The following is a 17,591-nucleotide window of genomic DNA, read 5'->3' on the forward strand; positions in this document are numbered from 1 at the left end:
TGACATCGCACATATGTGAGCTGTGACTCAACAATCACAATATATATACACTGGTCCACCCAAAAGTCAGCATGGAAAAGGCTACTGGTGGTGTACAGAACAAATAGCTAGGCAAAATCGTATTCATAATGCAAATATGAAATATTGCATATGAATATTATGTAGTCTTTTAGCAGCCATTAGGTGGAGCGCTTGCCTCCTTTTCGCATGTTTCTCTCCACCACCCATTAAAATATGCTTGTTGTTTCAAAAGCTCGAACTGAAATATCACAAAAATAGGAAGGGTAACCCATCACTTTTTGGATGGATAGGAAGGAAGCAAATAAAAAACTCCAAAACTGTCAACAAAATTGCCAAATGTATGGATAGCACAAAGGGTGCAGGAGATTGTACAGGAGAGGGAGGAGATTGTACAGGAGAGGGAGGAGATTGTACAGGAGAGGGAGGAGATTGTACAAGAGAGGGAGGAGATTGTACAGGAGAGGGAGGAGATTGCACAGGAGAGGGAGGAGATTGGGAGGAAGGGGGGATTGTTGTACAGGAGGGGGAGGAGATTGTGAGGGAGAGGGAGGAGATTGTACAGGAGAGGGAGGAGATTGTACAGGAGAGGGAGGAGATTGCACAGGAGAGGGAGGAGATTGTACAGGAGAGGGAGGAGATTGTACAGGAGAGGGAGGAGATTGTACAGGAGAGGGAGGAGATTGTACAAGAGAGGGAGGAGTTTGTACAGGAGAGGGAGGAGATTGCACAGGAGAGGGAGGAGATTGTACAGGAGAGGGAGGAGATTGCACAGGAGAGGGAGGAGATTGGGAGGAAGGGGGGATGGTTGTACAGGAGGGGGAGGAGATTGTGAGGGAGAGGGAGGAGATTGTGAGGGAGGGGGAAGAGATTGTGCAGGAGATTGATGTGATTGCGAGGAAGGGGGGGGGGGGGTTGTACACAAAGGGGGAGGACAATGTGAGGGACAGGGAGGAGATTGTAGTGGAGAGGGAGGTGATTGCAGGAAGTGGGGGATTGTGCTCAAGGGGGAGGAGATTGTGAGGGAGGGAGAGGATCTTATACAGGAGGGGGAGGAGATTGTCCAAGAGAGGGAGGAGATTATGAGGGAGGGGGAGGAGATTGTGCAGGAGATTGAGGTGATTGTAAGGAAGAGGGGAGATTGTACTCAAGGGGGGAGGAGATTGTGAGGGACGGGGAGGAGATTGTAGAGGAGAGGGAGTTGATTGCACAGGAGGGGGCGGAGATTGTCATGGAAGGGTTGTGGGGTTTGTACAGAAGGGGCCGGGTCTTGTACGGTAGGAGGAGTCGAGTTATATCATAATATAACTACGCCCCTCCTGGATACCGCTGTTATGAAACCATGTGACCGCCCACCGGCAGGCACGTCCTCCTAATACATAACCTTTACGCACCGGCATTTGCTGACAGCCAATCGCAGCTCTTGTCTTTTAATTCGAAGACAAGCTCGCCATCAACAAAAAGTTAGCGATTGGCTGAAATCACGCGTTATGTTGATTGGCTGCAATTAGAACGTGTTCTGCCCTCACTTGGAGTAGTTTTCCGATCCATATTCTAGCATCTCCTTTCGGTCTCACTGTTTACTGCGTGCTTTGTGACAGTTATCAGGATCGCTCCATAGATTTAGAGGCTCCGAGACGGGCAGAGTTCCATCGTTTAGAACTTGCCATAATCAAAGATGGCGACGGAAGTAGCACAGTAAGGGCAAAAGAGAGAAAGGTGAGCTCTGTCTGAGTAATATTTTCATGCTGTTATAGTGTCAGAGTCTGGATGACGAATGACCCTTGTAGTCGTCTTGTTGTGTGTCAGATGCTGGAATACAACGGTGTGTATGATGTGTCATGTCATGGCTGGCTGTGTTGTCAGTGTTCTGAGTGATCCACAAGTCTAGTTTGTGATCCTCTGAACCCAACTCCATCCAATGAGGTTTTAGTTGTTTGGGGGACATTAGAATTCCTTTTGAGGTTGTATTTTTGTCTGTGACCCCGTTGGGGGATTATTTCCTCACTTCCTGCCCCTGTGACCACAATACAAAAAGTGAGGAGGAGCTAAAACCAGGATTGGAAGTCTCTGAGAGCAAAAACACTCTTCACATGTTAGAATTTATTCGCCTCTACAAATGTTGGTGTTTGCAACGACCCTTCCCCCTAAAAATCACAGGCTCAGTTTACTAATGAGAAGCAACAGCACACTGATCTTCCCAGTGAATGGCAGTGCAGTGGCGGCTTCTCGGGACAAGTCTGATCTTTGGAGGAGAGCAGGCTGAGTTCCCAGCATAGCTAGAGAACTGACCACAGTGTGTAGTGCTGCTTAGTGTGGTCAGTTTTTAATAGGAAAGCAGAGGGACGGACAGGAACACCAGGGATTTCACACAAAGGAAGCAATACAAAGAGAACAGGGGACTTTCTCATACAAGAACATGGTACAGCAGACACATGTCAGGAATAGGACATTTTGGGCTAACAAACGCTTTAAAGCAGAGTTCCACCCATAAGTTTAACTTCTGCTGATCTGCCTTCCCTCCCCCCTCCGGTGACACATTTGGCACCTTTCAGAGGGGAACAGGTACAAGTAGTCTTCCCCACTCCTAGGAGACAGCGCTGCGGGGTCATCCCTCAGAAGTTCAGCCCCCCTCCTCCTCCTCCTCCTTCTGCCTCTGGGCCAATTGGCAAGCCCAGTGCACTTTACGCATGCGCAGTAGGGAGCCGGTGTACTGCCGAAATCTCCAACCTGCCGAAATCTCCAACCACGTTATTTCCGGTGAGTGTACACTGGGAATAATTGGAGATTTCGAGCACTTGGTGTTTTCACACAACACCGGCAGTCTATACACCCGAGTACATGGTATAATTAGTGCAGATTCCTACCCCGCCCGGTAGTTGTCGCCACCTTGGAGGCGGCCATGTTTTTGGTTTCTAGGAGTAAGAATCTGCACTAATTATACCATGTACTCGGGTGTATAGACTGCCGGTGTTGTGTGAAAACACCAAGTGCTCGAAATCTCCAATTATTCCCAGTGTACAGTCACCGCAAATAACGTGGTTGGAGATTTTGGCAGGACACCAGCTGTGAAGCTGAAAGGCTTCACTTCCGGTTTCTCTTATGACAATCGGCAGCGGCAGCACCTGACAGCGGATCCAAAAATTGGCTGGGGTGCTGACAACGCGGGCTCCCTAGACAGGTAAGTGACTATTTATTAACCACTTTGAGACCGGAGGATTTGGCTGCTCAATGACCAGGCCCTATTTTGCGATTCGGCACTGCGTGACTTTAACGGACAATTGCGCGGTCGTGCAAAGCTGTACCCAGACAAAATTTACGTCCTTTTTTGCACTCAAACAGAGCTTTCTTTTATTGGTATTTGATCACCTGTGTGATTTTTATTTTTTGCGCTATAAACAAAAAAATAGCAACAATTTTGAAAAAAAAAAAAAAAGCAATATTTTTCAAATTCTGCTATATGAAATTCTCAAAAAAAAAAAATGTAAAAATCAAAATGTTTACATTTTAGGCCAATTTGTGTTCTGCTACATATTTCTGGTAAAAAAATCGCAATAAGCGTATTTTGATTGGTTTGCGCAAAAGTTATTGCGTTTACTAACTACGGGAAAGATTTGTCATATTTATTGTTTACTAGTAATGCGATATATTTTTTTTTATTTATTTATTTATTTTTTTTTACATTGTGGCAGACAGATCGGACCCCCAACTGACACTTTTGGGGGTACCAGTGACATTGCTACAGTAATCAGTGCTAAAAATATGTTACTGTAAAAATGACACTGGCAGGGAAGGGGTTAACCCTGTTGGTGATGAATGGGTTAAATGTGACCCCCAGGGGCTTGATTCTAACTGTGGGGGGGCGTGGCTTGTGAAGTTATCAGAGACATGTGATCCTATATAGCAGGATCACGTGACAGCTGTGATAACTTCAGGGAGAAGTACGGACGGCTGTGTTTACATCAGCCGTCCGTCCTTCTCTGTCAGCCGCGGAAGATCGCGAGTGGCCGGCGGCCATCGGAGCCACCTGTCACACGCATTAGCTTCCCCGCTGACAAGCGGGGGCGGGAGCGCGCCTCAGGCGGCGCGCGATCGCCCCTAGCTCCTCCCAGGCGAGCGCTATTACATGTACGGGCTTTTGCCTGGGAGCATCAGCCTGCCGCAGTACATCTGCGACGGCTGGTGCTAAAGTGGTTAAAAGTCAGCAGCTACAGTATTTGTATACAGTATTTGTGGCTGCTGACTTTTAATTTCTGTTTCCCCAGGCGGAATTCCTCTTTTAAGGTCAAATGTCATTGGTAAAAACCAAACTGCGTTTTTGGGGAAACTATAGTATTGGGGACACTAGTATAGTTCTGATCGTGATCAAGATACTGCTCTGTACAGATGCTATACTGGTAATAGCAGTGATCAGCGACTTATAGAGTGACTGTGATAGTGTGGCGGAAAATCTGACACTAACTGACACTGGGTGGGAGGGATGCTAACTGACGCTGACATTGCTAGTGACACTCATACAGCGATCAGTGATAATTCAGTACTAATGGCACTGACTGGGTGACAGGAGTGATCAGGAGGGCAATCAGGGGGGCTACTTGTGTGCTGCTTTTACTTACAGATCTGGCTGAAGTCGAATTGCTTTCAGTTCTGAATGGTTACTGACAGCAGGGAGAAATCCAGCCATATTTGTGTGTTGTGTTTACTAACACAGATCACTGTGCCGTGATTTGCTAGAGCAGATCAGCAGGTATACAGCTACAAACATTGCTGTAACCTGCTGATAAATTCATGCTTTGTGCAATCACAGCATGGATCTTCAGGTGGCACGCGCATTGTACACCTCTAAACCAGGAAGTTCACTGTGATGTACAGGTATGTCTCAGTGCCTGGGGGAGTCGCCCACCAGCAATAAATGTACTGCTGACATTTGACAAAGCAGTTAAACACATCTCTTCCCTGCCCCCTTCCTGTTATCTCTGTCTTTGAAAGCCAACTTTGAGCCAATATTTAAAGTGCTACTAAACCCACAACAGTAAAATCAGTCTGTATATGCTGTAAAGCATATTTTTTATACTCACTGTGGAACCTAAGGGGTTAATTCTCTGCATTGTGTAAAAAGGCTGTTTGATCCTGTCTTCTCTGATCCTCCCCTTCTTCCACTGACTCCAAAATATGTACAGATAAGACAGAGGCTTTGCAGTCAGGGTACACATACTTCTCCCATACTAGCACATTATGTGAAACTTGCCTGAAAACAAAGTCCTTCAGTCATGCAATGTAATCGCTGAAGGCAGCACCCATCTTCACCCGTCTTTCTTCCGGGTCCGCAGACTCCAGCTGTGTGACTGGGTGGAGCCGCGATGACGTCACTCCCACGCATGCGCTAGAGAACCGCCATTCACAGCACAAGATTCTGAAGGAACGGCACGGGTGGCTGTTCCTATGGTGCGCATGCACCGATGACATCATCTGCTGCATATATAGTAAATATCTCCTAAACAGTGCATGTTTAGGAGATATTTACAGTACCTATAGGCAGTGGTGTATTTTGGTTTTGTGCTGCCCTAGGCAAGACTAAAATTGGGTGCCACCCTCCTATGAAAATTTGCCCCACTTCTTTTTTAACAGATGTGACTCCCTCCAATATTGAAGGACTACAAGTCCCAGCATGAACCCCTGAGATCTCACAAGAGGGGGGGTGAGAGGGGGTTGGAGAGAGAGAGGGGGTGGGTGAGAGAGGTGGGATAGAGTGGGGGGATGAGAAAGAGTAGGGAATGGAGAGGGAGGATGAAAGAGGGGGATGAGAGAGAGATGAGAGGAAGAGAGAGAGAGGGGGGATGAGAAAGGGGGATGAGAGAGAGAGGGGGATAAGAGAGAGGGGGTGAGAGAGAAAGAGAGAGAGTGCGGGGGGATGAGAAAGGGGGATGAGAGAGAGAGGGGGGGGGGATAAGAGAGGGGGATGAGAGAGAGAGGGGGATGAGAGAGCGAGAGAGAGGGGGGTGGGTGAGAGAGGGTGAGTGAGAGTGAGAGGGGGGGTGAGAGAGTCGGCTCTAGCAACCAGTGGCCAATAGAGTCTCAGGTGGGGGGGGGGGGGTGGCTTTTTTGCTGCCCCCCCTGCAAAGTGCCGCCCTAGGCCTAGGCCAAAATACAGCACTGCCTATAGGTAAGCCTATAATAAGGCTCACCTATAGGTAGAAACTATGCATGGGACTTTACTTCCTCTTTAAAATCTTCCAGGAAATGAGGGGAAATCTCCTAATCAGTGTCACAGTAATCATTTTATAATGAATTGTGAGGAATTAGTAAGAAATATAAAAGTGGCGCTGTGCGATGTAATGGTGGGTGATCTATACGTTGTTGCACACTTATGGTAATACACACAGCTCTATAAACCAGTTTAATGACCTTCAAAATGTCACAAGTTCTCATAAAATCTGTGCATGTGATTGCAATAACACCTCTCTAAGTATATAAAGATGTTCTCACGCTGACATTTTACATTTCAGACCTGTACAATGTGGGGCGAGCTGGCGCTGGTGTTACAGGGAGCGTCCCGCGTAGCACAGGCCGTAGCAAAGATGGGCTGTGAAGAACTGCGGATGGCCGCTACAGCATCCACTCTGGGAGCCACCGTGAGATCCGCACAGGCAACCGCTGAGCGATGTGTGGGAACCGCGTTCACAAATATGCAGGTAAAAAAAAAAAAAAGAACTCTCCAGGTAGGAACCAATTCGTCTCTCCATTTCATTTTCTAACCTGCCCACTAGCAAGAACGAGAGAACCTGGTTGGCTGCTCGGTGAGAAAGGCGGACACATCACACAAATTTGTAAATATCTTTGTTCTCTCTAAATAAAATAAATGATGTCCTATTCTGTAATCGTTCTAGGAGAGTAAAGCTGGCCTTAGATGGATTGAATCTTGGTCGGTTCAGCAGGGACTGGCTGAGATTCGATTTATCTATGGGCAGGCTGGTTGTACTGAAGACGATCCATCGATTGACTTCAGTGCAACCAGCCTGTTGGATTTTATGCATACGATTAGAGTGATCAGTGTGTTCTGATGGCAGGGTTGGCTGCTCGCTAGTAGAACAGCGTAGAGCTTTGGGGGGGATTTTCCTATCATCACTTGCTAGATTGAGAATCAAGCAATTTTCTTTCCTTCAACCTGTGGTTAAAGGAAAGATAATTGCATAATGTATGGCCTTAGGAAGGGAAGGAGGGACTAAGGCGCAGAGCAGATAGGATGACTGAGTTCCAGTGCCAAACCACAGTTCCTGCCAGTGAGAAGCTCCATTCCAGGCTGGTTGGACAACAGTTGGTGGATCCCCTCGTGACTGCTGACCTTGTCTCTGGGTCTTCAGCACAAAGACAAATGGCGCATCAATCCCAAGGGCCCCTGAAACTGGATTTAGAAATCAAGCAATTTTCTTTTCTTCCACCTATGGTGGAAGGAAAGATAATTATATGATCGATCGCTTGTTTTAATCTGGTCATACATTATTCAACTTCCTCTCATTTAGCCCATGAAAAAAACGATCCTCTCACCCGTCCATGCTGCCGACTAATATATTCCGGTAGCCGCAGCATCTGCCTGAATACAATGGCATTGCTAGTTGATTGAAAGCAGCTGATAGGATACAGTCAGTGGGCCAACATTTTTTTTTTTTTTCCCTGACTCAATCAATTTTTAGATTGACTTTTATTGAGCTAGGTGGTACCTATAGTGCAAATTTAATCTGATTCAGCAGCAGTCTGTGGAAATTTGAGCTGTCTATGACCAGTTTATGGCCAGTCAGTGGGGATGTGGCGATTTTTTGTTTCGGGGATTAAAAACTGGCACATCCCTTAGTAAAAGCACCTCACAGTATGCATAAACACTGGTTAGGCACACATTTAACTCTTTGATCGCCCTAGATGTTTAACCCCTTCCCAGCCAGTGTCAGTACTGTGACCGTGCATATTTTGTAGCATTAGTGTCACTGGTTCCCACAAAGTGTCAGTTAGTGTAAGATTGCCCGTCATACTATAGCAGTCCCGCTATAAGTCGCTGATCACCACCATTACTAGTATAAAAAAAATAAAAAATCCAGTACTTATCCGATTTGTAGACGCTATAACGTTTGCATAAAACAATCAATATACGCTTATTGGGACTTTTTTTTTTTTTATACCAAAGACATGTAGCAGAATACATATTGGCCTAAATTTTATGAAGACATTAGATTTAAGAAAAATTTATTGGATTTGTTTTATAGCAGAAAGTAAAAATAAATAAATAAAAAAAAATATTTATAATTTTATTTATTTTTTTCTTCTTTTTATAGTGCAAAAAAAAAAAAAGTGGTGATCAAATACAACCAAAAGAAAGCTCTATTTGTGGGGAAAAAAATGGTATACATTTTCTTTAGGTACAGCATTGCATGACTGCACAATTGTCAGTTAAATAACACGGTGCCAAAAAGTAAAACCTATCCTGGTCATGAAGGGGGGTAAATCTTCCGGAGGGCAAGTGGATAATGTTTCCTTTTCGGTTTAACACTGCTTTAAAGTGGTTGTTAAGCCACTGTACCATCTTCATGGAAACCTCTGTGTCTGATACTGATCAGTGCCCCAGTGTATGTGATTTATAAAAGAAAAAAATGTCGTTCTATACCTTATTTGATAGTGGTGCTCCGCGCGTAATGTGATCCGCCGCCTCTCTTGATCTGACAGCTACAGAAGGCGGTGCCAAGAATCCCCCGCTGACGTCAGTCGGGAGGAGGAGGAGAGAGGTGGACAGTCAGGTGAGCGCCGATCGGCTCTGTGAAATAAGAAATGGAACAGCTTTTTTTTTTTTTTTTTAAATAAGGCGCGCACACATTGGGGAACCGAACGTTATAAGACACAGAGGATTGTTTGAAAATGTTAATGTCTTTTCATCAGCAGGAGGGGAGGGGGGGGCACAGATGATGGAGGCACATAAACTGACCACGGTGTCGGCCTCAGCAGCTGTGATTAACGTGGTCAGTTTACAGGGGGGAGGGCAGAAGCAGGCAGGATCAGCCAGGTATTCTAGGCGATACAGGGGGCCAAATTACACAGCACAAGCACTGTGTGCTGTACAACATGCTTTAGAGGAACTGTGTGTGTATGTATATATAATATATATATATATTTGTGTGTGTATGTATGTGTATATATATATATATATATATATATATATATATATATATATATATATATAATAAATATATATATATATATATATATATATATATATATATATATATATATATATATATATATATATATATATATATATATATAAATATACAGTGGGTACGGAAAGTATTCAGACCCCCTTAAATTTTTCACTCTTTGTTATATTGCAGCCATTTGCTAAAATCATTTAGGTTCATTCTTCTTCCTCATGAATGTACACAGAGCTCTCCATATTGACGGAAAAACACAGAATTGTTGACATTGTTGCAGATTTATTAAAAAAGAAAAGCTGAAATATCACATGGTCCTGAGTATTCAGACCTTTTGCTGTGACACTCATATATTTAACTCAGGTGCTTTCCATTTCTTCTGATCATCCTTGAGATGGTTCTACACCCTTATTTGAGTCCAGCTGTGTTTGATTATACTGATTGGACTTGATTAGGAAAGCCACACACCTGTCTATATAAGACCTTCCAGATCACAATGCATGTCAGAGCAAATGAGAATCATGAGGTCAAAGGAACTGCCTGAAGAGCTCCGAGACAGAATTGTGGCAAGGCACAGATCTGGCCAAGGTTTCAAAAAGATTTCTGCTGCACTTAAGGTTCCTAAGAGCACAGTGGCCTCCATAATCCTCAAATGGAAGACGTTTGGGACGACCAGAACCCTTCCTAGAGCTGAATACTTTCCGTACCCACTGTATACTTTATGGTTTGTCATACTAGATCTTTTCGATGCCACAATAGTTTAAACCTCACCTTATTTTTCTCTGGTGAAAATTGTCACCGGGACCAACGGGGGATTAGATTCTTTCAAAAAGGGACTCCGGGTTCCAGCCCTTCTGCACTGTATTCAAACTTATAAATAAAGTTTAGGCTAAGGCACCCCATTCAAGGGTATACTTTATGGTGTGTCATATTAGATCTATAAAAAGACACACACTGACCTAAGTCAGTGAATCAGCGCTCACTGGACCACTCTGGAGGGTACCACATGACCAGTGGTGCCACAGATGAAATCACAAATTAAATGTAAATAACATTAAATGGATAAATGAATAAAATAAATAAAAAAAAATGAATTGAGTGACAATGGAAATATTACAGGGCAAACAAGATACAAGAACCTCAAATGTATAGAAGTCCTATTCAATCATGCGATGATCCCGAGTGGATGGATCCTTGCTGATGAAAGAGTACAAAAAGTCCAAATCAGAGTACTGGGGTGAAGATTAGAAAGGCAGCTCCTCGAGGTAGGGATACCCTCCAAACATGTAACAAAGAAAAAGAACAAGGGCGCCAAGTCATAAACGTAGATGAACAGCTGTATAATTTAATGTAGTAACTTACATGTTAAAAACAGGTATTCCAATAAGACAGCATGCATGGTGCAAAGGACAGTCCCCACAGTGGATCCGATGGAAGATGCAAGATGAAGGATAATCGCATCTGGGTCCTGTATGGCGGGACCTGTATAATGGTGAAGGCAGTCCTGGATACCGGCAGAAGTCCTTCAACGTTATGGTGGTCCTGAACCCAAGGGAACAGTTATCCCTGCCCTTTTTCTTTGATACTAGATCTATACTTTATGGTTTGTCATACTAGATCTATACTTTATGGTTTGTCATACTAGATCCTTTCGATGCCACAATAGTTGGGAAGGGGGACACCGGCCTTACGGCCATATTAATATGGTCCTCCCTCTCTCCTCCTCGTATAGCTCTTGGAGGAGCAACTAGGAATCCAGCAGCTACCTTTTTGTTACAGGAATGTTAATTTGTTTCTTTTTCTTCTCTGATATGGATCATCGAGTAATGAGCAGTATTAGAAGTGCAGGTCAGCAGATAGTAAAATACTCTTTCCGAAATGTTCAATATTGTTAAAGCTCTTTAATGTATTTCTGTCTTGAAAACTTCAATAAAACGTTTGGGCATACATTTTTCCCCAAACTGCTCTATTTACTGTGATAAAAGTTCTATTATTTATATTAATTTGGTTATTAATTTGGCTTTCACTTTGTTTCTTGTATAGGTCCGTCAGACAGATTCCAGAGTGCGCCCGGAATCTTCTGATTTCAGTGCAGATACGTGGAATGTGATGTCAGAGTTTCCTCCAGAAGAAGAGGAGCCGCCCCCCAGGACTAACCCTAATCCGGGGTCTCAGAAGACAGGCACAGGAACATCCGGAATGAACATGGGACAAGTCAGAAGTTACAGCACTGTCAGAGGACTCACAGCTGATGAACTACAGAGAGCGCGGGAAGCCAAGGCCCAGGATGGAGCAGAGGATCATGGGAGACCCAAGAGACAGAAGGTAGGAGCTTAGTGCTAGGAAGTAAAATGGTTAAGGTAGCTTCATTCTACAAGCACTGCATAGACCTTTTCACAATTAGCCATAACAGTACAGGTGTGCAGACTGAGGGGGATTTACTAAAACTGGGGCAGCTGTGCATGGCAACCAATCAGCTTCTATCTTTCATTTGCAAAGCTTAACTGAACAAGCTGAAGATGGAAGCTGGTTGGTTACTATGCACAGCTGCCCCAGATTCTGCCTGTTTGAGTTATAGTAATTTTCCCCCCGCAAAATTTAAAGCAGAGCTAAACCCTCCTATCCTTTTCAGCCAAGGAAGCTGCCATCTTAGCCTCCGTTTTTGATCTGCGAAAGCCATGGTGCTGCACATGTGATCAGTTATGACACCAGCCATTTGATGGTTTGACAGTTTGATGGAGAGTAGTGATCGACCGATATTTTTTTATTAATGTTGATACTAATATTTTTCTCATCTTATATCGGTATCAGCCGATATCTGCCGATATTTTCGGACATGAAAATTTTTTTTTTTTTTTTTTGGTACTCCTTGTGGAGGGATCTGGGGGTCTAAAAGACCCCCAAACCCCTCCTCGGTACTGAAAAGCATTCAAAACGCCAAGTTTGGCTGTTTTGAATGCTGTCAGTTTTTTTAATTTGGCGCCGAGTACCCGGACATCATGACATCACTTCCGGGTTTTTTACATGGAGACCTGGGTCTTCTCTTCGGCGGTGGAGGTAGAATGGCCGGGTCTCCTGGTGGGACAGGAGACAGAGGGGAGCCGCGGGAGGGGGGTGGGTGTCCCCTCCCGCTCCTTGTAATGACAGCTGAGCGGCTTCTCAGTCGCATTGGTTGTCATTACAAGTCAGCCGACCGTCGGCTATGGACACCGGTACAGAGGTGATGCCTCTAGCATGCACTTTCCCTAAATATCGGCAAATCCATACGCCGATACAGATCTATCGGGGAAAGTGCATATCGGCACCCAATATATCGGGGTTGCCGATAATCGGTCGATCTCTAGTGGAGAGTACAAGCATATATGACAGTTTGCATTTCCCTAAATTGTTTTTTTTTTTTTTAAGCCGTTAAATCCATGGGTTTAGTTCCACTTTAACCACTTAAGCCCCGGAAGATTTTACCCCCTTCCTGACCAGGGCCTATTTTGCGATTCGGCACTGCGTGACTTTAACGGACAATTGCGCGGTCATGCGACGCTGTACCTAAACTAATTTGACGTCCTTTTTTTCCCACAAACAGAGCTTTCTTTTGGTGGTATTTGATCACCTGTGCGAAAATTTTTTTTTTTTTTTTTTGATCATGCGCTATAAACAAAAAAAAAAAGAGCGACAATTTTGCAAAAATAACAATATATTTCACAATTTTTTTTTATATGAAATTCCCCCCAAAAAATATAAAAATCAAAATTTTCTTAACATTTTAGGCCAATTTGTTTTATGCTACCTATGTTTGGTAAAAAAAATCGCAAAAAGCGTATTTTGATTGGTTTGCGCAAAAGTTATTGCGTTTACTAACTAAGGGAAAGATTTTTGTCATTTTTATTGTGTTTTTTTTTTTTTTTTTTTAACGAGTAATGGCGGCGATCTTTTTTTTTTTTTTTTTTTTTTTTTCTTTTACGGGATTGCGACATTGCGGCAGATAGATCGGACCCTTGACTGACATTTTTTACACTTTTGGGGGTACCAGTGACATTACTGCAATAATCAGTGCTATACATATACACTGGCAGTGAAGGAGTTAACTTTATTGGAGAGGGAGGGGTTAAGTGTGTCCCTAGGGGCGTGTTTCTAACTGTGATTGGCTGTGGCTACTGGTGTAAGAACAGAGATCAACGGTCCTACATAGCAGAACCGTTTGATCTCCGTTCTTACACAGGGAAGAATGACAGGCGGCTTTGTTTACATTAGCCGCCTGCCTTTCTTCTGGTGTAACGGAAGATCGCGAGTGCCCGGCGGACATCGGGTCCACCGGGCACACGCGCAGGGGGGTCCGTGACCGCGCGGGAGCGCGCCTCTGGCAGCGCGCGCTCGCTCCCTAGAGCCTCACAGGCAAGTGACATAGACCTACGTCGCTTTGTCTGTGAGGGGCTGACCGCCGCAGTAAATAGTCGTGAGGTGGTCGGCAAGCGGTTAAAGTGACACTAAACCCATAGCTTTTAACGGTTCCCAAAACAGGCCCCTTTCACACAGGGTGGATCCATTTGACAGACTCCGCTCTGCTGATCCTCGGCTGAGCAGGCAGATGACGGGTCCATCTCTGCCCACTGTGCTGAGAGGGACCTGTCAGAGTCCCGCTCTCCTCTATGGGGAGATCTGATGAAAATAGACCCCCTGTCCGTTTTTATCCGATCCGCCAAATCTAGATGGATGGTGGTCCTATTTTCCATCTGATTTGGCGGACAGGATCGGATCGGATAGCAGTGGGTGTTCCGACATCCGCCACTCCATAGGGGTAAATGGATGGTCCGGTTAGTTCTGCCTAAAAAACTGACGGGCAGACCTGGTCGGACAGCCTGTGTGAAAGGCCTTATATTGAAGGCAATGGATTGAATGATGACTGTCACAATTGCTTATTCTTTCAAATGAACTGTCGAGCCATCAAATGGTTGGTGTCATAACTGATTACATGTGCAGTATTCTGGCAACTGCTGATGAGACAGAGGCTATGACGCAGTTTCCTTGACTGTAAAGGATAGGAGGGTTTAGCTCCGCTTTAACTATAAATCTCTTAATAATCGAGTTCCAGTGAATTTTGAGAAATTATCAGATGGTGTAACTCTCCAGCGTCTAACAATAACTGATACAGCAATTTTGCATAGATTGCCTCTTTAAAGTATTGAGGCCTAATGTAATGTAAAGTTTAGAGCCAGTAGCAGATGGTGAGCCAGATTCACACAATGATTTGATTACAGATTTGCATTTATCTGTCAATACATGACTTGTACCTATTTAGCAGTGATGCTAATAAAGATTCCAATAAAACAAGTGAAACATAATAAAAGCATCACTATCATATAATATCCACTTTTTTTATTATAATACAGGATTTATATAGTGCCAACAGTTTAAAAAATAAAGGGAGATCGAACAGTTAGTATTTGTTCACACTGATGCAGTGCGAATCTGATGCAATATCACAGTGGGATTTCTGGTGACAGGTGCGATTCCAATGCAAATTAATGCGATTTCTGTGGGGATTTGGCATAGCTGGAGATAACATTTTTCGTTGAATCTGCACTAAACTTGAACAGGACTTTTTTTTTTTTTTTTTTTTTTAAACCAGTTTAGAATCGCACTGCTTAGATGTGAATGGCCTTCATTGAAAACCATGTTTTTTCAGATGACTTGCGCATCTATGCCTTTCGGATTGGACTGGATCTAATCCGCGTAGAATTTACATCAGTGTGAACTGGGATTTACAGTTATGAATACAATTCCAAAGAAGAGGATTAGAAGGGCTCTGCTTGTTGTGAAAGCTTACAATCTAAAGGGAAGGGCAAGAGGTACAAAAGTTATTAAACTATAAGGCCCCTTCCACACTGTCCGCTCCGTCGGTGGACTCAGTTTTTCTAAGCTGAGCAGGTGGATGACAGCTCCATCTCTGCTCTGTGTGCGGAGACGGAGCTGTCAGGTCCCCGCTGTCCTCTATGGGGGAATCGGATGAGAACGGACCGCCTGTCCATTCTCATCTGATCCGATCCACCAGACGGATGGAAAATAGGGTTTCCATCGGTCCGGATTTGACGGACAGAATCGGATCGGATGGCAACGGGTGTCAGTGGACATGTCTCCACTGACATCCGCTGCCCCATAGGGGTGCATGAGTTTCAGATACGCCTGAAAAACTGACAGGCGGATCTGAACGGTCCACATGTGTGAAAGGGGCCTAAGAGATAAGTTGATGGAAAAGGTAGAAAAACAAGTTTTAGGTAGAGGCAGGATAGGCTTTCCTGAAAAGATGAGTTTTCTGGGATTGCCTAAAGGTGGACCGAGTAGGAGAGTGCCAGACAGATTGAGGTAGGGCCTTTCAGGGGATGGGAAAGGCACTGGAGAATTCCTGGAGGTGAGCATGGGAGGAGGGGATCAGAAAGCAGGAGGTCTTAGAATGGAGTGGAGGGGACAGTTTGGTTGGTATTTTGAGATGAGATTGGTGATGTATCAGGGAGCAGAGTTATGGACGGCTTTGTATGTTGTTGTTGGTATCGTGAGGAGTGGACTGGCAGAGAAGTGTGGCAGACGCAGATTGGTTAGTAAAGTGGTTGAATCTAAGAGCAACATTCGTAATGGACTGAAGGGGGGAATGTCCTGTGTATAGGTAGGCCAACTGAGAAGGAGTTTTGAGAGTTGAGTTGGGAGATAACCAAGGAGTGAATTATAGTTTTTTTGTGTTGTCATTGGTTTCGGAGGGGCAAATTTTAGTAGTGAAGGCACCAAGATTTGGTCAGTTATTGGACGTGACACTGAAAGGAGATGTCATGGTCCAGGATTACACCTAGCACCCTGAAATGATGCGAGGGACTGATAGTTGGGTATTTGATCTTGTTGGTAACGTTGTGTGGGGGATTATTATGAGCTCAGTTTTTTTATTGATCAGGTTTTAGGAAGTAATGTGACATCCATACTGATATGTTTATTAACATTTTATGTGCCTGGAACTCTGGAGCCACAAATCCTCCTTCTCATGAGTGCTATGTTTTATTGACAGCTCAGCGAGAGGGCTCGGGAGAGGAAGGTGCCTGCATCTCGTCTCAGCCGCATGGCAAACTTTGGGGGTAATCTTGTTTTCTTGAGGAAATTGCTTTATTCTGTTTGCTCTCCCAATATATTGCCTGGTACTTTAATTTTGTGTCTCTTGATCTCATCGCACAGGCCTAGCTGTCAGCCTTGGAGTTGGTGCTCTGACTGAGGCAGCAAAACAGTCTTTGAAAGGGGAGAAGAAGACAGAAGGTGAGCGTTGGATGTTGGGTTTTTATTTTAAGAAAAGGCATAAACATACATCAAAACAAGGCGTATGTGTACAATATAGAAAAAACGAATGGAACGCATGAGACAGGTCACAGCAAAACAGAATGCAGACACAGAGCGTAAGCCAAACTTTTAAATCGGTGTAAGTCAAATAACGTATATCCGCAAAAAAAAGCATGCGACAGGGACCAAAAGTCCCCCCTAGTGACACATAGCAAATAGAAACAACAGGAGAAGAAGTCCCAGAGCGTTCCAGGAAGCAAACTTAGGCATGGACTGAAAGTACCGAGCCAGAGAAGAAAGCAGCACAAAGAGACAAAGGAGGAAGAGGTAAAAGAAGAGGTGAGAAAAGGAGACAAACACAAAAAAAAGAAAAAGAAACGACAATAAAAAAAGACTAAGGAGAGGGGGGGGGGGGGGAGGAAGAGAGAACGGGTCCTGCGGGGCGAGTGTTCCAGGGGGTATCAAAGGGAAAGAAGAGTGGTCTGAAATCTGGAGGGGGCAACAGTCGAGATCCAGGGGTCCCACACCTTAAGAAATTTATCATGGGTATCAAAGACTATGGCTGTCAATTTTTCATTAATTAGAATATCATTCATACGGCTTTTGACAGCCTCAAAACTAAGCAACGGGGTCTTCCATGATCGGGCAATTGTCAATTTCGTAGCTGTAAACAAATGCTGGGCCAACTGACGTTGCTTACGGGTCAAGTCAGGTATAGGTTTACATAGAAGCGCCTCATACGGGTCTCTCCTCAGGGTGACCTGAAAAAGATTGCGGAGCAAAGCATAGATCCTGATCCATAGTCTGCGCACCTTGGGGCATGTCCACCAAATATGTGCCATGGCTCCCTCCTGAGTGCATCCACGAAAACACAAGGGAGAATACGCAGGTATAAATTTTGCCAGCCTGGCTGGGGTATAATACCATCTGTAGAACACCTTTATAAGCATTTTCTAGAATCAAAACTTTTCTGGAACATTTTGAGAGAGCTGCCGTCATGTGCTGCCAGTCCTCCTTGTCCAACTTACTTCCCAATTCCAGTTCCCAGTTAAAATGATAGGCCGTGAAAGGGGG

At 44.4% G+C, this 17,591-nt stretch overlaps 1 protein-coding gene across 1 annotated transcript in view; it reads left to right on the forward strand.

Annotated features, from left to right (window-relative positions):
* The first annotated feature begins 1,402 nt into the window (after positions 1–1,402).
* Positions 1,403–17,591, forward strand: part of COQ8B (coenzyme Q8B) — an 83,164-nt gene continuing 66,975 nt past the window's right edge. The window contains exons 1-5 of the mRNA XM_082263138.1: positions 1,403–1,737; positions 6,525–6,710; positions 11,253–11,534; positions 16,255–16,321; positions 16,419–16,496. Coding sequence (XP_082119264.1) covers positions 6,534–6,710; positions 11,253–11,534; positions 16,255–16,321; positions 16,419–16,496 — 604 coding nt within the window. The 5' untranslated portion in view covers positions 1,403–1,737; positions 6,525–6,533. The remainder of the gene's footprint in view (positions 1,738–6,524; positions 6,711–11,252; positions 11,535–16,254; positions 16,322–16,418; positions 16,497–17,591) is intronic.

The sequence above is a fragment of the Pelophylax lessonae genome, assembly GCF_965119305.1.
Source record: "Pelophylax lessonae genome assembly, chromosome: 7".
In the NCBI taxonomy this organism is placed as follows: Eukaryota; Metazoa; Chordata; class Amphibia; order Anura; family Ranidae; genus Pelophylax; species Pelophylax lessonae.